The 23,061-nt window shown below is 44.7% G+C and overlaps 1 protein-coding gene across 1 annotated transcript in view; it reads left to right on the top strand.

The window, feature by feature from the left end:
- Positions 1-23,061, top strand: part of LOC311244413 (adenylate cyclase type 6-like) — a 91,104-nt gene that overhangs the window by 52,013 nt on the left and 16,030 nt on the right. The window contains 9 exon segments of the mRNA XM_084333903.1: positions 3,672-3,697; positions 3,959-4,067; positions 4,069-4,107; position 4,564; positions 4,567-4,660; positions 4,808-4,895; positions 10,120-10,236; positions 16,860-17,021; positions 22,951-23,061. The exon segment at positions 22,951-23,061 is cut by the window's right edge and continues 65 nt beyond it. Of these exon segments, the coding sequence (XP_084190029.1) occupies positions 3,672-3,697; positions 3,959-4,067; positions 4,069-4,107; position 4,564; positions 4,567-4,660; positions 4,808-4,895; positions 10,120-10,236; positions 16,860-17,021; positions 22,951-23,061 (747 nt within the window).

The following is a 23,061-nucleotide window of genomic DNA, read 5'->3' on the forward strand; positions in this document are numbered from 1 at the left end:
TCTAACCTTAACCAACTTCGCAGGAGTGCCTAAGCTTAACCGGTGATGGAAACAGGCGTCACACGATTGGCGCGACCAGAAACGTCAGTGGCCAATCATATCGCAGAACGCGAACGCGGAACTGGAAATCCGTTGGTAAAAGTAATCAGGCTCCCCGGCTTGTCTGGTGAGTGTAGGCTCGGTTCAGCAGGTAGATGACAGCATCCTCTACCCCCAGTTGGGGCTGGTAGGCGAACTGGAGTGGGTCTAGGTGGGGTTTGATCACCGGGCAGAGTTGCTCCAGGACTAACTTCTCCATGGTCTTCATTATATGAGAGGTTAGAGCCACCGGCCTGTAGTCCTTGGACATGCTGGGTAAGGCTGTCCCCGAAGCCTGTTTTTGGGATTCGAACTTTGTCAGGGTTTTTCGAACGGACGTTCGAACCTTCGTTTTCAACGTTTTGTTTTTTTTTATAAAGAAAATCGTTTTTTTTTTTTTAATAAATATCCTCAAACTAAATCCTCAATTTGAATAAAGTGATTAATCTGATTAAATGTGTCTTTTTCTTTTTATTAAATCAACTTTCCATCCCCAGACCCAGCCCAGGGAGAAGCCCCAGCCCAACTAAATCAATTAAATCAACTTTCTTTAATTAATATAACTCATCAGTTTTTTTTAATACTATAATATTAGTGTAGCCTAATCTTTATCTGCAACTGTGAAGAAAAACCCAATTGGTTTAAACAGAATGAATAGAAAATATTTAAAGAAAATATATATATATTTATAAAAAATTCTAATGTTGATTTAGAATTCGAATGGCAACCTAACAAACGAAGGTTCGAACGTTTGGGCTCAGCCCTAGTGCTGGGATGCGGGCACTTAGGGACAGGGACCACACAGGAGGTTTTCCAGTGTCGGGACTCTCTGCAGCCTCAGGCTCATATTGAATATGAGCTGGAGCACATCACACAGAAGGGGGGCTATGTGAGATTGCTGTTCATTGACTATAGTTCAGCTTTAAACACCATAGTCTCCACCAGACTGGTTGACAAGCTGATCGATCTGGGTCTGAGCTCCGCCATGATCACCTGGATCCTGGACTTTCTAAGTGACAGGCCCCAGGCGGTCAGGGTGGGGGGTCATATCTCCAGCACAATCACCCTGAGTATCGGGTCCCCCCAGGGCTGCGTTCTGGGCCCCCTGCTGTATTCACTGTACACGCATGACTGTGTGGCCAGGTTCAGCTCCAACTCCATAGTGAAGTTTGCGGACGACGCGGTGGTGGTGGGGCAGGGTGAGCAGTTTCAAGTACCTGGGAGTCAACATCACAGAGGACCTGACATGGTCAACACACATAGATTCTGTGGTGAAAAAGGCGAAACAGCGCCTTTATCACCTGAGACAGTTAAGGAAGTTCAGAGTATCGGGGAAGTTACTCCACTCCTTCTATTCCGGGGCTGTAGAGAGCATCCTGACTGGGAATATCACTGCCTGGTTTGGAAACAGCACGGCACAGGACAGGAAGGCTCTACAGAGAGTGGTGCGCTCAGCAGAGCGTACTACGGGTATTGCACTACCATCCCTGCAGGACTTATCAGGAGGTGCAAATCCAGAGCCTGCAGAATAATGAAAGACCCCCACCACCCCAACAACAGCCTGTTCAAGCTGTTGCGGTCTGGCAAGCGCCTATGGACACACGCAACGTGAACTCTCCACACACAAGTACACATGAGCACACACACACACACACACACACACATGCTACAATCGCTTTAAACAAAATGTCACTTTAAACAAAATGGAAAAGTCACTTTAAAGGAATGAGGACTATAAAAGTCACTTTAAGGAAAGAACAGATGTTGTTCTTGTATAGTTTAGATATAGTAAGTACAGCATAATGACAGTTAAATTGTATATTGTATAGTAGTGTTCTTGTATAGTATAGTTTAGATATAGTAAGTATAGCATAATGACGGAGTTAAAATTGTATAGTAGTGTACATAGGAACCAGTGCCTTTTCAGGAATTTAGCATGTCTATTTTTATCATGCACATCTTATGTCTTCTTATTACCTGTTTTTTATGTCTATTTTATTATTGTATTATTGCACAATCGATGCGGGCATGACCACCCGCATTTCACTGTATGCCCTGGAATGTATGTGACAAATAAACCCTTGAATCTATGTGATCGTTTTGTCCTCTTCATAATAGTCTCCAGTCCACATGTTGCGATCGCCATAGCCATAGTCTCCATGGCTACTCACTGCTGCTCGCTCTCTAGTGCTTTGAGTGCTCTCAGCTGTGGCGTGGGGAGGCCCCACACTAAACTAGCCCTAAACTAGGCGATACTGCCACCTGTCGGGATTCGATCGTCATTTAAATTCTAACATACTCGGAGATCCCTAGAACACACACTAAGGTCCGCGTGACTGTTTAGAATAATAATAATAATAGGGCGGCTAGGTGGTGTAGTGGGCAAGGCGCTCGCCACCAATGCAGGAGACGCTGGGTTCGAGCCCAGCTCTCCGCATTGCTATCAGCTTGGCTGGTCGTTCATACTAACACAATTGGCAGTGTTAGGGGTGGGAAAGCTGATGGGTGGGGATCGGACGTTGTGGACAGCGACTCCTACAGGTCGGTTGGTGCGCCTGCGCAGCAGAATCAGGAAGCGACGGGGGCGGCGTGTCCCTCCCACGCAAACCCCCGCCGCTGAGAGATCGCGCTGTGCAGGTGAAAAGATGCGACGGCTGCTTCCTCGAGTACCGGAGGGGACACGTGATGTAAGGCTTTGTCCACATTGCAGCCGGCTTGTGGGAGGCATGGCCTAACAGCGTTCGAGACAGGGGAGGGTAGAATTGGACGATACGAAATTGGATGGGAGAAAAATAGAAAATGGGAGAAAAAAAAGTAGATAAAAAAAAATTAAAAAATAAAAAAAGAAAAAAGAATCTCGTTTTGGCACCCAACCGCTGGCTTTCAAAAACGAGATATGTCGTTTTTGGCACTCAATGAACTTTAACAAAACATAAAATCTTTTGGTGGAATGCAATTTTTACATTAACCCCACATACTGTATCAAAGTTACCGTTAAAGAAAAAGCATGTTCATTTCTGCCATAGGCGGGGGGGGGGGGGGGGGGGGGGGGGGTGCACCGGGGCTTAAGATGTGACACGTGAGAGGTCGATGAAGCAGAGAGACATACCGTAGTATTGATCCAACCCCCTTCAAACAGAGGAACAACAGGCCTTATCTGCTCCCTGTCCTACACGCTGTTCTCTCTCTCTCTCTCTCTCTCTCTCTCTCTCTCTCCCTCTCTCTCTCTCTCTCTCTCTCTCTCTCTCTCTCTCTCTCTAGTTGGCTGCTTTTTTAAATAGCTATAGGTAACCCTTCTGTCTAGCTCTCCCTTTCTCTCTGGCTGTCTGCTCTGACTCTCTCCTCTCCGCTCTTGTTCTCTCCATCTCAAGGGGCTTGTGCCCTGGAGGGGGCACGGAGGGTGTAATTTGAAGCCTCCAAGTATTAATTAAAACATCAGTCTGGGATTAACTGCAGATGTTGCTGTGTATTTTTTGGTTTCACTCTGCCTATGTGACAATCTGCCTATTCTCTCTCTCTCTCTCTCTCTCTCTCTCTCTCTCTCTCTCTCTCTCTCTCTCTCTCTCTCTCTCTTTCTCTCGTGTCTTTCCCAGGGCATCGATGAATCCAACAAAGACAAGTGAGTGTTTTTGGCCCTGGCCTCCTTGTTATTAGGTTACTACACTGTGTGTGTGGAGTCAGCTTGAGAGTCTGACTGGCAGACTGTCACTCTAGCTCGCTCTCTTAACTTCGGAGTCCAATGTTGGCTTTAGAGAGTCTACGTTCCAACCCAACACTAATACCCTATTAGCTGTGAGTCATCCTGCCTGTCAAGAGTGGGCCCAGCCCCCTCCCCAAACATGCACACACATACTGACCTATTGTTCCATCTGCTTCATAGCCGCTGCGCTCAGGAGGCCTTGAACCCCGAGGATGAGGTGGATGAGTTCCTGGCGCGAGCCATCGACGCCCGCAGCATCGACCAGCTGAGAAAAGACCACGTTAAGAAGATTTCTGCTAACCTTCCAGACCCCCGCCCTCGAGAAGAAGGCAGGAAACATTCACTAATGTTGTCCGTCAAGTCGCACATAATTACATCACGCTCGATATTATTATGGGTGCTCCCCGTCCTCGTCGATTTATAGTCGACTCGTTGGTCTCGTTAGAAGTCTCCGATGGAAAAAAATTACAATGATTCTTGATCAGAATGTGCTTACCTTCTCCAGAGTCGGACAAGAAGATAGATACTAAATTCCTCTTAAGTGTGTTCAGTAGAAAGCTATCCGGCTGCAAGCTAGCCTAACGCAACACAAAAGAAAGGAAGCGGATATGGACCACTAGCCTATCTTAAAACTCAGGGAGAGATGTTTTTGGCCAACACCTAGGCTAGTTGTCCGTATCCACTTCCATTCATTTGTGGTAAGCTAGGCTAGTTTGCGACGCTACAAATAACTAATTGTAGATTATTTATTAATGTCTTTAATACATTTATTTTATTATTCTCAGTATTCAAAAAGGTGGATGATCGTTTCGGTGGCTACGTGGCCTGTACACTCCTGGTTTTTTGTTTCATCTGCTTCATTCAGATCCTCATCTTCCCACAGTAAGTAATGAATATGCTTCTCTTGCCTCTCCAATGAAGGAAATAATGCACTGAATTGCGAGTAGGAAACATGGCCTTTATTGGGTTATGAAGAGCTAATTACAGTTAACTCGTCTTTCTAATAAGCTTGATCCTTCTCCTTTACAGCACAGCCCTCATGCTGGGTCTCTTCATCAGTATCTTCATCATCCTCATCAACATCCTCTTCATCTGCGCCATCTATTCTTGCATCAAGGTAAGGGTATAGTCCTCACACTAAAAATGCATGCTGGAGATCTACTCAGTAAATGTATGTCTCACTGTCTTGCTGTATTACATTGATCCCCCAGACATAGTTTTTATATACACTGTTTGAAAGAAGGGGACGACTGCATTGTGACTTTATTGTTTTGTTATTCCTAATATCAGGCCAGCAGTGTTCTGTTGAATATCGCTAAACATGTTCTCGAGAAAACTGTGGGGCGAATTCACAAAGAATGGATTGCGCGACGCTAATAGCACCCATAACTGCGTGTTATGCGCACGGTATCTGCTCCGTCTTTGCAATCTATTCACTAAAGATATTGCGTGGATGATATACTAGCTCAAACACGCCCATATGTGTGCAATTTGCTCCTGATTTGCTCCAGCGCAGTTGGCTCGCAGAGCAGTTTGCATCTGGCATCGCTGTTGGCAGATATCAGGAAGGGGGAAAAAATAAACCCGAAATGAGGCATAGTATTTTTCACCATTTGCATTTAGTTTATTTCGTAATGTATAGAGCTTGCTTAATTTGTATTTTCATGACACATTGCATCCTTTGTTTTTGTCACCATCTTTCGGCATTGCATTCGTTTGTCATGTCATCCCCAAATAAATTATTTTGAGCAGACCTGTCCATGGTGCTGAATCTTTAGACCGAAGTTAGGCACTGTGCCAGTGAAAATATTGTCTCATTTAGGAATATTTTTTGAGTGAGAAAGTTGTATTTAATGTTTAGTTAAGATAATAGAACCCGCATTATCATATACTCCAGAATAAACTTTTCATTGGCCGTGTTTCCAGCGTCTACTCCTCATGGACCTGACGAAACGTTATAAATGTAAAGTTTATTCTGGAGCATATTAGTGTGCAGGTTCTATTCTCTTTATTATGATTATTACCTAACCCACCACCCAAAGGAGTGATGTGCTTTGGGGGGAATATATAGCATTGCCCCACCGCTACGATCCTGGGCCCTCATTTATCAACAATTCTTAGAAAGTGTTCTATTTTTGTTCGTAAGCACAGAATTTAGAATGTGTGTACGCACAGAAAAATCGGGATTTATCACACGTGCGTAGACGTGTCCCACGCACACCGGCAAGTACTCCGTGTTGATAAATGCCACTTGTTCTACGCTCCGCGCTCGTGCACGATTTTAAGTATTTGCATATAGAACCGCCCGTAATTAACCATATACGGTCATGAACACCCCCATGAAATGTGGAAAAAGTTACTAAACCGAGCGAAAGCGTGTTATGGGAGAAATACACGACAGGCTGACAGACAGACATGTACACGGTGATGTCGGATATTATATCTATTAACTTCCTAAAAGACCATTGCTGCCTGGACACCGCAAACACTAATAAAGACCGATAACCACTGTTTGCCGTTGCCCGTTGGTGTCATTAATGCATGCTGGAATATGAATGCCTTTCTTAATTTCGTTCTTTTTTTTTTTTTTTATCTTTTTCCCCCTCCTTTTTCCTCCGATTTTTCTCCCATCCCAATGTTAGTCGTTATGCCAATTCCCAATCCCCTTCCTGGTCGCTGCGCACTTACCCCCCACAGTCTGTCTGGGAGAGTGGAGGCTATCACGTGCTTCCTCTGACACACGTCTAGCCAATCAACCGCTTCTTTTCACCTGGCAGCGCGGACTCTCACTGAGAATCATTAAAGACTCCAGTCACCCGAACAACTGCCTCTTTGAACTGCTGCGGTCAGGCAAGCGATACCGGAGTCTCAAGGCGAGCACAGAAAGACTCAGAAGAAGCTTCTATCCCCAGGCCATCAGGCTGCTAAACGAACAATGAATGAACACTACACAACAACAACCACCAAACGCACATAGCACACACATCCACACGCACACACTCACTTTAAACAAACACACTGTAGCACCCACTCCACACACTTTATAGCACACACCCACTTTAAACAAACACACTGTAGCACCCACTCCCCACACTTTATATTTATTGATGAAGGATTGCACTACAACTCGTACACCTTACTGTAAATTGTACCTAAATTGTACCTCATCCCATTTCTGCTTTGCACTATATAGTACTGTACATTAGTACACTGCATAGTATTGTATATTATATGGTAACTCAGAACATTGTACATATGTCTATACCGAACACTGTGACCTCATTTTCTTCTTCTAAAATTACATGCTATACTATGTTATTTGATACTATCTTGTCTAGCACAGTCTCTGGAGCGTAACAGTAAGAAGCATTTTGTATGAAAGTATTCTGTACTTCTGTATGACAACTATTAAAGAAACTTGAAACTTGAAGAGGGTGTAACGTGTGGAAGGATCACACTACCCCCCTTAGATCCTATCCTATGAGCAGGGGCCCCGACCGAACTGTAGGACTCGGGAGTCGCTGTTTACAACGACCCGGACCCACCCTGCCAGCTTTCCCACCCTCTAATACAGCCAATTGTATTAGTGTGAACGGCCAGCCAAGCTGGTGACAACCCCGGAGCTGTGAGCTGGATTCGAACAGGTGAATCCAGCGTCTCCGGCGTTTGGTGACAAACGCAATCTCCGCTACGCCACCTGACCGCCCTTCATTTAGTTCTTTTAACGTTCGATTAATACCCAGGGATTAAAGTTATCCGTCAATTTTCTACCTGCATGGTTTAATATGATTCGTAGAGGCATACAATCTATTTTGATGTCGGTATTAGGTAGCCTATAAATTATTATTATACATTTTTTATTTATTTTTTTAATCTTTTTTTTCCCCTCCTTCTTTTTCCGATTTTTCTCCCATCCCACTGTTAGTCGTTATGCCAATTCCCAACCCCCTTCCTGGTTGTTGCGCACTTTCCCCTACTGTTGGTCCGAGAGGCCGGAGACTGTCGCATGCTTTCCTCCGACGCATGTGCAGCCAGCCGGCAGCCAGCCTGGCCGTGCAGATTCTCACCGGGAGAGTGTAACGTGTGGAAGGTCGCACTACCTCTCTCCAGATCCTACCCTTGCTGAGCAGGCGCCCCGACCGAACTGTAGGGGTCGCTGTCCACAACGCCCAGGACCCACCCACGGCTCCCCTCCCCCTAACTCAGCCAAACGAGTTAGTATAGCGATCAGCCCGAGCCAAGGCAATGCTGACTCTCCGGGAGTCGAGACCGCAGCCTCTTGCATTGGTGACGAGCACAATCTCAGCTACGCCACCTGACCGCCTATTATCATTTTTAATATTAATAATTATTATATTACAATAAAAGACAGCTCTGTCTTTTAATACACACATACATTGTACAGTAACGTCAAATAAACACGTACAGTCCCCGCTGAAATAAAGGTTCTGCACGCACGTACCAGCAGTGATCTACAGCAGCTAAAATACACATAAAAGATAGCCACTTATACTATTCTGAGTAGATAATTCATCTGTATCGCAACGGAGTCACTGATCTGGTCGGGGCAGGTAGCATTATGTCGGGAAAATTCTTATGAAATAAACAAATGTGAATTAAAGAATTTAAAACGAAGTTTAGCATATTAAATTGTTTTATAAGCTTATAGCTTTTTTCGTGCTGATTTGAGAAGGGTCCAGCTGCATAACCGGAGAGCAACGCTCTCAGGGCCAAGATAGCCACTTATACTATTTTGAGAGAGACAGCAGAGAGACAGACAGCAGAGAGACAGACAGACAGACAGACAGACAGACACTGTTCCACAGTGTGTGGGTGTCTCCGGATGATTTCGGTCTCGCCTAAATAAAAAAGTGATATTCTCATTAGAAATATTCTTTCACGAGCACGCCTGGCATTACGATGCCTTCGCCTGGCAACAATTACTGCTGCCATGATCACCTGAGATGCTGGCAATGACACCCCTTTATAAATGCCCTTGGTTACCACCAAATCCCTGAAGACGTAAATAGCGTCGCTTTAACTGCGCGTGGCCATTTAGCGCCAATCATTGTGAATTAGAGTATCTGTGATGAGGCTCAGTTGCATAGAAAGGGGCACATGTTCTGCCCATATAACCTCATTTAAATACCCTCAAATAACCAACGACGCACCGAGACGCAATGCTGAGGGCAACGCAGTTACGACTGTATTTCACCCGCTGCGCTTCCTTTGTGAATAGCAAACTGTGTTTCAGATCTATTTGCACAGGCATAGCGTCAGAAAAAGCTGTGCAATCCCTTTGTGAATTCTCCCCTGAGTTACATACAGTAGAATTAATTGGTAAATACACTGTAGTAATAATATTAATGGACAATGGACAATTGTCGATGGACAATAATAATAATAATTTCATTTTATTTGTATAGCGCTTCTCAGGAACCCAAAGTGGCTGAAATGTAAGGCAAATCACATAGTTTTTCACATTAGGATCTAGCATCCCAATAGGCCTCTTTGTTTACGGTTTGATTCTATGGCAGTTTTAAAATAGACAGTAATAAAAAGAGTAAAATAAAATAGACAGAGTAAAATAGTGCAATAGTGCAGTGCAATAAAATTGTTTAATAAAATAAAATAGCCTGCATTTACAATACAATAATCAGTGTTGATGTAATGAGTCTAGGTGGCACAGCAGAGCAGTGCATCGCTCAGAGCAGTGTATTGCTCTTAACACTTTGAGTTTCTTTACAAAGTTCAGTTCACAGCGAAAATGGTGTTCAGTTCTAAATCACAGTGCATAAGAGGTAGTAAGATAAAATTAGCATAGAACTGACACGTGAATTTGACAGGAAGTGCATAAAAATAGGCAGAATAAGTAGTAGTAAGTAAACAATAAAATGTACTAACTGTATTTATATTCAGGATTCATGTTTATATCGAATACATACAGATTATGGAGGCCCAGACATTATTTTAGTAAAATATGAAATAATTCCAATCAATAAAAATTATAATAATAATGCCAAATAAAAAAGTATAATTAAAAATTCACTTCGATGAATTGTGACCAGCTGAAAACAACAGCATCACATATATCTTTTTAAAAGGTAAATACAGGCACAGACCGAGATGTCTTTTTCGAGAGTGACCTGTGTGTAATAGACCTAAGACACATTGGACAAACAAGTACAGTTCAGAATGATTAAAAACTCAGTAGAACATCAACAAACGTGTATATCAAAGGAACTAAGCAAACAAGTAAACATATGTCATGTGTACAATTACTTTATGTAAGGAGTAACACTAATAATATTATTAATCCCATCTTTTTTCCCATCATGCAGCTCTTCCCATCTGCCTTGCAGACGGTGACCAGGAAGATCGTCCAGTCTCGCACCAACAGCACCCTGGTGGGCGTCCTCACCATCCTCCTGCTCTTCATCTCTGCCTTCATCAACATGGTAATAACAGTTTCTCCTTTCCCCCATGCTGTTTGTATTGGTGTCAGAGCTGTCACGCTGTGTTTTCAACCACTTATGGCTGATGTGATTAACAAAAGGTCTTCTTGGTTGACTGTGTATTGGCTCACTGTGTGTACTTGTTGACTGTGTATCCCCATGTGAAAGGAAACTAGTACACCCACCAGTTACTATAGAAATACTATGGTGAATCACTACAGTATTGCTATGGTAAATAGTGTACAGTATATGGAGGAAAAAAACAGGAATATTATAAATCTCCACAGTATTTCTGTGGTAAATCTCTACAGTGTAGAAAAAACCCACAGGAATGCTAAATGTTTTACTGTAGTTCATTACTGTAAATTGTGTATTGTCAGGGGTGGAGCTTCCTATAGGCGACAATGACATAGGCTGTTGCCTAGAGCGCCACCCAGAGGGGGGTGCCAAAAACTGCTCCCAGCAAAAAAGAAAAGATATATATTAGGGGTGTAACGGTACACAGAAGCCACGGTACAGTACGTACCTCGGTTTTGGGGTCACGGTTCGGTACACGTTCGGTACAACAGCAAAACAAATCTTTATAATGATTATTATATATTTATAATTATTATTATTAATAAATATTAAAAAAAAGTATTAAGTTATACTTAGTTCCACGTAGGCTTGCCACGGTAGTCAGTGATACCAGTGTCATTCTGTGTTCAGGAATCCACTGAGTAAATTAATTGCCTGAATGAATGAATGAATGAATGAAAACTTTATTTAACAGATTGCAGAATGGGTACAATACAGTACGGCTCAATACACACAATTGTTAAGGGGATGCAGACCTGAGAAAGACGTTTGTCTTGTTTCCATCAGGGTCCCCCATTTTCAATTCATATAGACATTTATGACATACACAACATACATGACATTTATGGCATAGGGACATATAGGTATTTAGTACTGATACATTTGTGACATAAACGGTATTCAAATATACAGTACTGTTACCCCTAGATCCTGACAGAGTATATACATATGATGGGGAGGGGACTGTACATTAGGAGGGGGTGGGTGGGTGGGAGAGAAATATACATACGGCGGGGAGGGAATATATACATGCGGTGGGGAGGAGACTGTCTATTAGGAGGTGGTGGGGGTTTTGGGCATTTACGGTGGCCAGTTTCGAATTGCAGCCTCCCGTAGGTGCTCTTTTTTTTTTTAAACTTTGGCCATTCCCCTGGCTCTTTTTAGCGTTTATCGCATTTATTCTGGTCAAGAATGACCGACAGAAACAGGCTGAAGGGGTACAGATGGGGGGGAAGACACTCTGGGAAAGGCACGGCTGCAGTCCGGGATTCGAACTCGCTAAACCCCAGATCCGTGACGAGCACGGTTGTCCCCGGCGCCGAAATAGCGCTCGAGGTACGTGGTGAGCTACTGGAGCTCCCCACCGTAGGTGCTCTTTAAGAGCGGTTTTGTACATTCCTTTACAGCTTTGGGTAGGGCGTTCCACATTGATGTGGCATAATTGCGAAACGTGTTTAGTCCCTTGTTTGAGCCGAATCTGGGTTTAACATGATTTGTTGAGCTTCCTCTGGTGTAGTGGTTGTGGTATTCACTGACCTTTGGGAAGTATTTTGACTTAGTCGTATAGTGTATCTTGTAGACCAGGCCCATTGCAAGTTTCTGTACTCTGTCGTCTACTCTAAGCCATCCTACTGTAGGTTGTCAAAGTGGGCAGGGGTGGGGGGCAGGTGGCGCACGGAGATTACGTTCGTCACCAACACCGGGAGACACTGGATTCGCCTGTTCGAATCCAGCTCCCGGCGTTGCTATCAGCTTGGCTGGCCTCTCACACTGATACAATTGGCTGTATCAGAGGGTGGGAAAGCTGAAGGGTGGGTCCTGGGCGTTGTGGACAGCGACCCCTACAGTTCGGTCGGGGCGCCTGCTCAGCAAGGGTTGGAACTAAGGAGAGATAGTGTGGCCTCCCACACGCTACACTCTCCCCGGTGAGAACCTGCGCGGTCAGGTTGGCCTGCCGGCAGGCTGCACATACGTCGGAGGAAAGCATGTGACAGTCTCCGGTCTCCCGGACCAACAGTAGGGGAAAGTACGCAACAACCAGGATGGGTGGGATGGGAGAAAAATCGGGAAAAAGGAGGGGAAGAAAAAAAAAGTGGGCAGGGGTGAGGTGGGTTCTGGGGTTCAGGTCAAGTAGTAGTCTGACCAGTTTGTTTTGTGATGTTTGTAATTTTGTTTTAAGCGCCTTTGAGGTGCTTTGGTACCATGAGGTGCACGCATAGTCGTAGTACCCTTGAATGAGTGCTCCTGCCAGAGTATTTTTTTTTTTTGTATCCACTTTTTCTCCCATTTTCTATATTTTCTCCCATCCCAATTTCGTATCATCCAATTCAACCCTCCCCTGTCACGAACGCTGTTTCTTGCCTCCCACAAGCTGGCTGCAATGTGGACTAAGTCATACATAGCACAAGTCCCCTCCGGTACTTGAGGTAACAGCAGTCGCATCTTTTCACCTGCGCAGCTCGATCTCTCAGTGGCAAGGAGTAACGCGTGGGACTCCGTGGGAGGCTCACGCTGCCCCCGACACTTCCTGATTCTACTGCGCAGGCGCACCAACCGACCTGTAGGAGTCGCTGTCACAACGCCCGATCCCCACCCATCAGTTTCCCACCCCCTAATACGGCCAATGTGTATTAGTACGGACGACCAGCTAAACTGAAAGCAATGTGGAGCGCTGGGATCGAACAGGCGATCCCAGCGTCTCTGCATTCGTGGCGAGCGCCTTGCCCACTACGCCACGTAGCCGCCCCTGCTCCTGCCAGAGTCTTCAGGGTATTCTTGTTTACCAGAGAGGAGATCCGGTACAAGAATCTAGTTCGTTGGTTGACTTTTTTTATTACATTGGATGCCATTTTGTCACAGGAAAGATTTGCCTCTAGGATGGAACCCAGGTAGGTAATTTCGTCTTTCCTTGTGACAATATTGTCACCCACTGTAACTGAGAAGCCGTCGGTCTTGCTGAGTTTGTTATTTGAACCGAAGAGAATGGACTCTGTTTTGCCCATGTGTAATGATAGTTTGTTATCAGCGAGCCATATGCAGATTTTGCCTAGTTCCGAGCTGAGGGTTTTTTCAACCTGCAACTTGTTCTTGTCAGAGACCAGCAGGGCTGAGTCATCCGCAAACAGGAACAAGTTGCAGTCACAGGCTGACGACATGTCATTTGCATAAATTAGGAAGAGTAGCGGTCCTAGTATGCTTCCTTGTGGAACACCACAGCTCACTGTGAGGGGGGGATAGAGTACCGTTTACCTCTACCATCTGTTCTCTCCCCTCCAGGTAGGATTGCATCCAGCTCACTGATAAGCTATCAAAACCAATTGCTTTTAGCTTGTCAATCAGAATGGAGTGATTGACAGTGTCGAAGGCCTTTTGTAGGTCCAGCATGACCATGCCGCAGTATTTGCCCGCGTCCACCTCTTGTTTGATGTGGTCGTTCAAATAGAGGAGGCATGTGTCAGTGGAGTGGGACGTTCTGAAGCCGGATTGGAATTCGTAGATTAGATTTTTTTCCGCCAGGTACTTTTCGACCTGTTCGTAGACTATTTTCTCCATGACTTTCGAGATGGAGGTAAGAATAGAAACAGGGCGGTAGTTGCCTGGGTCTAATTTGCTGCCCTTTTTGTGCAGAGGGGTCACTCTCGCAATTTTGAAGTAATTGGGGACGTGTCCCTGTTTTATAGAGAGGTTTATTATGTGTGTGATGACTGGGGTGATGGCGGCTGCTGCGTCTCTGAGGAATTTGGAGGGGATGTTGTCATGGCCAGTGGCCTTGTTAGGTTGGAGGGCGCTAAATTTTTTGAGTACCTCATCGGTTGTTACCATTTCAAGTTTGAAGTCGTCTTTGTGGACCCCTAGGTTTTTGTAGTATGCTACTATGTGTTCTACCCCATAATGCCCTGAGTGGGAGGGTAGTTTGTTTACCAGTGTTGTGGCTATGTTTGTGAAGAAGATGTTTTAAGTAATTGGCTACATCCAGCTTGTCTGTGATGAGTGTGTTGTCCGTCTTTATGTTTATGTTTGAGAATCTGGTTTTAAGTTTTTTACTGCAGCCTAGTTGATTATTGAGTCATTTCCAAAGTTCGCAGGGTTTGTTTTTGTTTTCCTCAGTTTTGTCGTTGATGAAATTTCTTTTTGCGGTTTTGATCATGGTGTTTACGTCATTTCTTAGTCCGTTTCTTTGAATTTTTAGTTCAACCACGTGGGCTTGGAGTTCACTGTTTGAGCTTTTGGAAAGCTTTGTCTGACTTTTATGAAGTTCAGAGCATTTTTTGTCTCTGGTTTTCATAGCGGCCAGTATTTCAGTGTGCATCCATGGCTCAGCGCGATTTTTAACCCTGGTGGTTCTTATGGGTGCCATGTTGTTGGGTATTGCTGTGAATTTGGTTTTGAATCCAAGCCATGTTTCTTCAACCTGTGTACCACTGAGTTCATCTGACCAGTCCAAGCTCCCCAGTTCTAGGTTCAAGTTTCAAGTTTTAAGTTTCTTTAATAGTTGTCATACAGAAGTACAGAATACTTTTATACAAAATGCTTCTTACTGTTACGCTCCAGAGACTGTGCAAGACAAGATAAGTATGAAATAAAATAACATAGTATAGCATGTAAATTAGAAGTAAAAAATTAGGTCACAGTGTTCAGTATAGACAATGTTCGATGCATAATAGACGTAACTGAGTTACCATATAACAATATACTATGCAGTGTACTAATATACAATACTATATAGTGCAAAGCAGAAATGGGATGAGGTACAATTTAGGTACAATTTACAGTAGGTGTACGAGTTGTAGTGCAAATCCTTTATCAATAAATATAAAGTGTGTTTGTGTGATCTAAAGTGTGGAGAGTGGGTGCTGCAGTGTGTTGTTTGTTTAAGTGAGTGTGTGGGTGTGTGTGCTATGTGCAATTGATGGTTGTTGCATAGTGTTTATTGTTCGTTGAGCAGCCTGATGGCCTGGGGATAGAAGCTTCTTCTGAGTCTTTCTGTGCTCGCCTTAAGACTCCGGTATCGCTTGCCTGACCGCAGCAGTTCAAAGAGGCAGTTGTTCGGGTGGCTGGAGTCCTTGATGATTCTCTTCGCTTTCCCCCTGCACCGCTTGTTGTAAATGTTCTGGAGGGTGGGAAGCCCCCCTCCAATTGTCACTCTTTGTAGTCTGCTACGGTCTTGTGCAGTGCTATTCCCAAACCAGGAGGTGATGTTGCCCGTCAGGATGCTCTCTATTGTACATGAGTAGAAGTTCCTAAGGATCTTCTGACTGACTTGGAACTTCCTTAGGCGCCTGAGGAAGTAGAGGCGTTGTCGTGCCTTCTTCACAACACTGTCAATGTGTGTGGTCCATGTCAAGTCCTCGGATATGTGGGCTCCGAGGTACTTGAAACTGTTCACTCTCTCAACCGGTTAAAGGCCTCTCTAGAGTAAGTTTTGAGGTCTCTAGATGTGACTGTTTTGTGACAGCCGGCCTTCTGTTTTAGCTTTTTGCGGGTACAGAAAATCATATAATGATCACTTAACCTGCATGCTATCACCCCTTTATTGGAGATCATGGACTTGTCAGAGGTCAAAATGAGGTCAATGGTGGTTTGTGTCGAATCACATACCCTTGTGGGTTGGGTGATTAGCTGGCTGAAACCGTGCAGATCAGAAAATCTACTGAAGGCCTTGAAGACGGGTGCTGCTTTACGCCCCCACTGGTGTGCTTTTTATGTTTCAGTTTACTTCTAGGGTAGATTTAACTTCACGTGAAGCAGAGAAAGAAGACTCTAGAGATGACATGTTACACAACAATGGCAGAGGATTTATCAATATTTTGGATTTAAACACCGCAGCAGCTTGACTGGAGAGGAGCTCAGAGGACCAGTCCAGATCGCCAAAAGCGCATTTATTTATTTTCCTGAGGGGAAAGTAGCGAGGAAGAAAGTTGGTGTGTGTGTGTCTTTCCATTGGTTAACATTATTAGGCGAACAAGAAAATTATGAACATCTTCACCCTATTGTAATGATCCTGCTGTGTTACAAACATCATTCATTCATGGTTTTGTTTCAGGGACACCTGTAGTAAAGGGGAGGGGAGAAACAGCCCAGTGCAGAGTGCGTGGTTGTTAATTTGTTCTGTCGGCTTGTCATCATGCCTTTACAAGCTTCAACATTTTATTCATCATCTAAATGTGGCAATACAAGCTTGATATTCAACGTTAAAGATCAAAGTAAGCCAGTGTAAAGTAAAGATATTGTATATCTTTTGTATATAAATGTATATAAAGCATACATTTGTAAAATGTGCAACCCTAGTTTCACCTAGTGTCCTATTCGGCTGGATGTACTGAACCGTGACATCCGTATCGCGAAGTCGCGGGACAAATACACCTACCATTACACCCCTAATATATATATATATTATTAATTGTATTTATTTGTTTTCATTCTTTAGTGTGCACTTTGAGAGAGAGAGCACACTTTGCCAGGGGTGACGCTTGCCTAGGGCACCAAATGTGCTAAATCCGGCCCTGGCTATTGTCTCAGTCTGTACCTGCTGTGTCTCCTCCTACCAGTTTACATGTGACAGACAGAGCTTGCTGGAATGTGTCCCCATGTCTGTCCCCATGGAGCCCAACACCACAGTCACTCTCTGCCTGCTGCGTGACCTGACCAAGATAGCAGAGGACGGCTTGACCCTGTGTCCGAGCCAGGACATGCCCTGCCATTTCCCAGAGGTCAGTTCCACATGCATTACTGTGCATGTGTGTGTGCGTATGCGTGTGTGTATGTGTGTGTGTGAGTGAGCGTGTGTACATGTACAACAGTATTCTTGGGTGGCTGCTTGTTTGCCCATATCTGTGTCCATATACAGTATTGTGTCTGTGTTAAAGAAATCTTGTATCTCCTACTGTCATTCCTATTTTATTGTACTGTAATAAACTGATGATATTGTCCTAACGTTACATGTATAAAAAATTATAATAATAACATAAGGACCCTGGGTTGATAATGTACAACATCCAAAATACATAAAAATCACTGGGAAAAGCAAGATTTCTTTAGTCAATTTCTGAAAACAAAAAAATTTTGTGAGGTTTCTGCAAGACAGTGATGATGTATGACAGTGATGATGTATGTATCTGACAAATTCATGTATTTGTCAGAATCAGAAAGTGTACTGAAATATATTACTGAAGTAGAACTGTTACTTACAGTATGGAGACAATAGTAGCTCATTTTACAGGCATTGTCCATTACTGACTAATCAGCTCATTTCTACACACTGTAGTTTGTTACACGCTAAACGGCACCCCATTTCCGGAATAATCCAGTCTTATGCAATAAGCCCGAATCGTTCTGGTTGATTCCCTGAAACCCCAAATACTCCCAAATCAAAGGTATATAACATGTACATATGTACCCCGATCGTTAGAAAAAGCTTGGTTTATGTCCGGTAAAGTAAGCCACTGTGATCGTTACAGAAACATGTTTCAGGTTCGGTAAAATAGACATAGGGGGTCCTTACCTTAGCCAGGAGGTACTCCAAAAAGTATAATTCCAATGATCCCATCGGTGATCGCGATTACTCGTTTATATGTAATTACGAGTGTTTACGGGACACTATAGGTTTTGAGGCGAGCAGATCTGCTAGCGATTGCTTTGCAGGAGCCCCTCCCCCTCAGAGCGAGTCTCGATAGTCTATTTCATTCATTGACTCTCCTGTTCCCTTTCTATCATAGTTCAAAAGGTAGGCGATACTGCCGATCGTGCAATTCCAACGTAGGTAGATGAATCATAGACACCTACTGTAGATGGCTCCGGCTGACCGTATAGAATGGGGATCAAAGGAAAATATCAAAGGATCAAAACCTGAGTATACTCGGGTTTTGGTGCTCAACCATTGGCGAGATAACCCGACTATACTCGGGTATGGCCATTAAAGAGTTAAAGGAACATGCCAACATTATGGGAAATGAGCTTACAGTCATCTCAGACAAGAAGATGGATACCAATTTCCTCTCTGTGTGTTCAGTAGAAAACTATCCGGCTGTAAGCTAGCCTAGCTTAGCACAAATGAATAGAAGCGGATACGGACCAGCTAGCCTAGCCAACAACACCTCACCTTAAAACACCAGCGTTTTAAGCTAGGCTAGTGGTCCGTATCCGCTTCCATTTATTTGTGCTAAGCTACATTTACATTTAGTCATTTAGCTGACGCTTTTATCCAAAGCGACTTACAAGTTCTGTACGACAAGTCATCAGGAAGGGTACAGTGAGTAACAATGTTCATCAAAGTGTTGCGTGTTACAGTGTAGGTTAGTTTATTAGGACAAGTGCATGACGGTAAGGTTAGTTAGGTTTTTTTTTAATATTATTATTTCAGATAATGGTTGAAGAAGTGCGTCTTAAGTCGACGGCAGAAGATTGGACGGGTTTCGGCTGTCCTAACTGGGGTGGGTAGTTCATTCCACCATTGTGGGGCAAGGACTGAGAATAGGCGGCATCTCTTTGATGACCCTCCCGGGGCTTGGATAGGAGTAGGTCTGAGGCGGCCAGAAGATGCAGAGCGTAGGGGTCTTGAGGGTGTGTAGTTAGAGACCATTGACCGGTGGTAGGCGGGAGCGGTTCCCTTTGCCGCACGGTATGCTAGGTCAAGGGCCTTGAAGCGGATACGTGCAGCAATGGGGAGCCAGTGCAGGTCCGTAAGAAGTGGGGTGACATGGGCTGACTTCGGTAGGTTTGAGATCAGGCGGGCCGCTGCGTTCTGAATGAGTTGAAGAGGCTTGGTGGCAGTGGCCGGGAGGCCAGCGAGCAGTGCGTTGCAGTAGTCGAGGCGGGAGATTACTGTTGATTGGACGAGGAGTTGGGTGGCTTCTTTTGTCAGGAAGGGGCGGATTCTTCTGACGTTGCTCAGGAGGAATCTGCAGGTTCTGGTTGTCGCTGCGATGTGAGCAGAGAAGTTCAACTGGTCATCGAGGACAACGCCAAGGTTCTTGGCAGTCGGGGACGCGGTCACAGCTGCATTCTCGACTGTGATGAAAAGGTCGGTCAGGGGGGAGGATTTGGCCAGCAGGTGGAGCAATTCTGTTTAGCTTAGGTTCAGTTTGAGGTGGTTGGTCGTCATCCAGGCGGAGATGTCGGACACACAGGGCGAGATCCGCTCAGAGACATGGATATCTGAGGGAGGGAAGGAGAGGAAGAGTTGAGTATCATCGGCATAACAATGATACGAGAAGCCATGAGACGTGATAATGTTACCCAGTGATTTAGTGTAGAGGGAGAAGAGAAGGGGTCCTAGGACCGAGCCCTGGGGGACACCCGTCCGCAGGGGGCGGGTGGCCGACAGGGTCCCTCTCCATGACACTTGGTAGGAGCGGTCATTGAGGTATGATGTCAGCCATGTCAGCGCAGAGCCAGCCACTCCCATTCCTGCGAGGGCCGCGAGGAGGATCTGATGGTTGACTGCAGATAGATCTAGGAGAATCAGGACAGAGGAGAGGCCTTTCGCTTTTGCTAAGTGAAGTGCCTCTGTGACCGCAATGAGGGCCGTTTCTGTGGAGTGGCCAGTCCGGAAGCCAGACTGATTAGGGTCTAGGACAGGGGTAGGCAACCCTAGGCACGCGTGCCTGCATAGGCACGCGGGGGCATTTGCATAGGCACAGGGGGCAGCACCAAAAAAAAATAAAAAAATTATTTAATTTTTTTTTTGTGCTTTGAAATATTATAGTGAACTATTTTGCACTGTTGTCGCATTTATCTTGTTGAAATCCTCCCACAGGTTCTTTTTACTTCCACATATTTAATTGAGACCCTTTATTTGTTTATTATTTCAATTTAGCTGGAAATACATTGCTACATCATTCAGTAACATTTGCAGAGCCTTATAACAAAAACATTATTACGGTCACCATTGTGACCAGTGGGATTAATCAACAAATTGTATTATTTATTTTTCTATTTCATTGAACATTGCACATGTTAAAAGCCATTTTTGTACTCAAAATGTGAGTATTACCAAGTCAACTTGTGTTCTTAAAACAATGACAATAAACATAGTTTTATTAGGTTGAAATAATGTGGTTGTGTACTTATTTTTCTGTTAACTTATTATGGATTGAAAACTGAAAACCTTAATGCACAGTAACTGAACTCAATATTTTTAAGTTCTGGTAACTAATAATTTTTTTTTTACAGTGTAGTCTTGCGATCAATCAAAACTTATTTACACGATATACCTCACATTCACCCTCCATTCACATCCTGGTGTTCTCCTGGTGTTCTCCATTAGGCCTGTAGGTGGAGCTATGACAGCACACGTACAGTACACACACCGATGGTGTGTGATGTGTCCAAAAATGAATGGGCAAATGTGAGTGAAATGGTCGCACTGTATGCAGCTGTTTGTCTGCATTGCATTCCCCCCCCCCCCCCCCCCCAACTCAGATTTAGGGTTGATACAACCATCATAATAATATTGTTAATAATAACAATAACAATAATGATGTAATAATGTAAAAATTATCATTAAAAAGACCTGATTATGAGAAAAAAAATTACGATGCATGGAATATTGTTGAGGCACACTAGTTACAACTATATTTCAAACAGGCACTCCATGTCAAAAAGGTTGCTGACCCCTGGTCTAGGAGGTCATTCTGTAAGAGATAAGCAGTAAGTTGGTTGGATACAGCATGTTCAAGTGTTTTAGAAAGGAAGGAGAGAAAAGAGACAGGATGATAGTTGCCTATGACGGTGGGGTTCAGGGTTGGTTTTTTTATGAGGAGCGTGACTCTGGCTTGTTTTAGGGAGATGGGGACCACCCCCGAGTTGAGTGAGGAGTTGATGGTTGCAGTTAGGAATGGGAGGATGTCCGGTGCTATGGTCTGGAGGAGTGGGGAGGGTAGCTGGTCCAGCTGGCATGTAGTCGGACGGTTCGACGTTACCAGTGTCAGGGTCTCGGCTTCTGTAATGGGAGAGAAAGATGACAGAGTGAAGGATGAGGTTCTCGATTCAGTATTTGGAATGGGTGGGGGTTGGGAGAAGGCGCTGCGGATGTTCTCCACTTTTTCCTCAAAGAAGATTGCAAAGTCTTCAGCAGAGAAAGATGAGGGAGGAGGGGAGGAGGGAGGAGGGAGGACATGGTAGCATGCAGTTTGCAAAGATTCTTGGCAGAGGCCTCGATCCTATGGTGAAAGAGAAGCTTTGGCATTAGTGATGGTTTTGGAGAATGTTAACAAGAGGTTGTGATATGTGTCGATGTCAGCAGTGAGGCGTGACTTTCTATACTTCCTCTCAGCCGCTCTCAGGACCTGTCTTTGTTCTCTCACTGCATCCGTCAGCCATGGACTGGGTGGGGAACGGCGGGCAGGTTTCTCAACGAGGGGACAGAGCTTGTCGAAGGAGGTTGCAAGGACTGAGAGGAGGGTGGAGGTTGCTATCTCTGTGGGGAGAGCAGAGAAGGTGTCACTCAGAGATAGAGCGGATAGTATGTCAGAGGAGAGGGTGGAGGGGGATAGGGAGGGCAGGTTGCGTCTGAGTGAGACGGTTTGAGTTGGGGTGAAGACCTTTCGGTTAAGCATGAGTTAGTGAGAAGGATATGAAGGAATGGTCGGATACATGTAGGGGATTTACCGTGGTGTTAATAATGCTGGAGTTATGGGAAAATATGAGATCCAGGGAGTTGCCTGCTTTGTGGGTGGGAGGCATGGCACTGGGAGTCCGGTCAAATGATTGTAGGAGGGAGACCACTATGACTGACTGAGATGAGTCAGGCAGGTTGAAGTCGCCCAATAGAAGGAGAGTGGTACCATCTTCCGGTAAGGAGCTTAGAAGCATGTCCAGCTCATCTGTGAAGTGATCGAGCGGACCTGGAGGGCGATAGAGTGTAACAATGGTGAGATTGAAAGGATTAGAGACAGATACTGCATGATATTTGAAAGAGGAGAGTGACGGTTCTGGGAGTGGTGTTAAGTTTGTAGCCCATGAAGGAGATGTCATGAGGCCAGTGCCTCCACCCCGTCTGGAAGGTCTGTGACTAATACCCCGTACTGTGACCGGTGTATTAGTGGCTGTAGGAGGGTAAGAGAGATTAGCCGGGTTGCTAGCAAACTGGCGTGGATGGGTTGAATCTGTTCTAGAGGAGCAGATTGTGGATATAGGTATGAGACACATTGTGGTGTCAAGAGTGGCAGGGAGAAAGTTGTAGGGAGGAAGCGAGGTAGTAGAGAAATAGCAGAGTGGGAGGGAAAGGAAATTTTTTTTGGAGTGAAGGATAGGATTATGGTGTACTTAGCACTAGGTGGATCCCTGGATCAGCACTAGGTGGATCCCTGGATCCCTCTGCAGAGAACTCCAGGAAAACTCCTACTCCTCTCGACGCTTCGCTGACGCTAAGCCAGCAAGTCTTTTAATCACTATCACTAATTACTGATGAGTGACACCTGCAGCAAAAGGCCCAAGCTAGGCCGAGGAAAGCAGGTATTGTGATAGGGTCAAGAAAAAAACAGTAAAGAAATGTTTGTTTGACTGACGAAAGTAACAGGCGGAGCTTGGGATTAGTTATTTTCCACCTCTGGTGTTTGTAAGGTATTTGTATAACTGATTGCCTACAAGCCTGTATATATAATTAACCTGCATTGCCCCATGCTCCCCTCCCTCCCTCAGTATTTCAGCTACAGCGTGCTGTTAACCCTGCTGGCCTGCTCCGTGTTCCTGCACATCAGCAGCATAGGGAAGCTGGCCCTGATGCTGTTCATCCAGATCACCTTCCTGCTG

Source organism: Notolepis coatsorum, assembly GCF_963971535.1.
Source record: "Notolepis coatsorum genome assembly, chromosome: 17".
NCBI classification, from domain to species: domain Eukaryota; kingdom Metazoa; phylum Chordata; class Actinopteri; order Aulopiformes; family Paralepididae; genus Notolepis; species Notolepis coatsorum.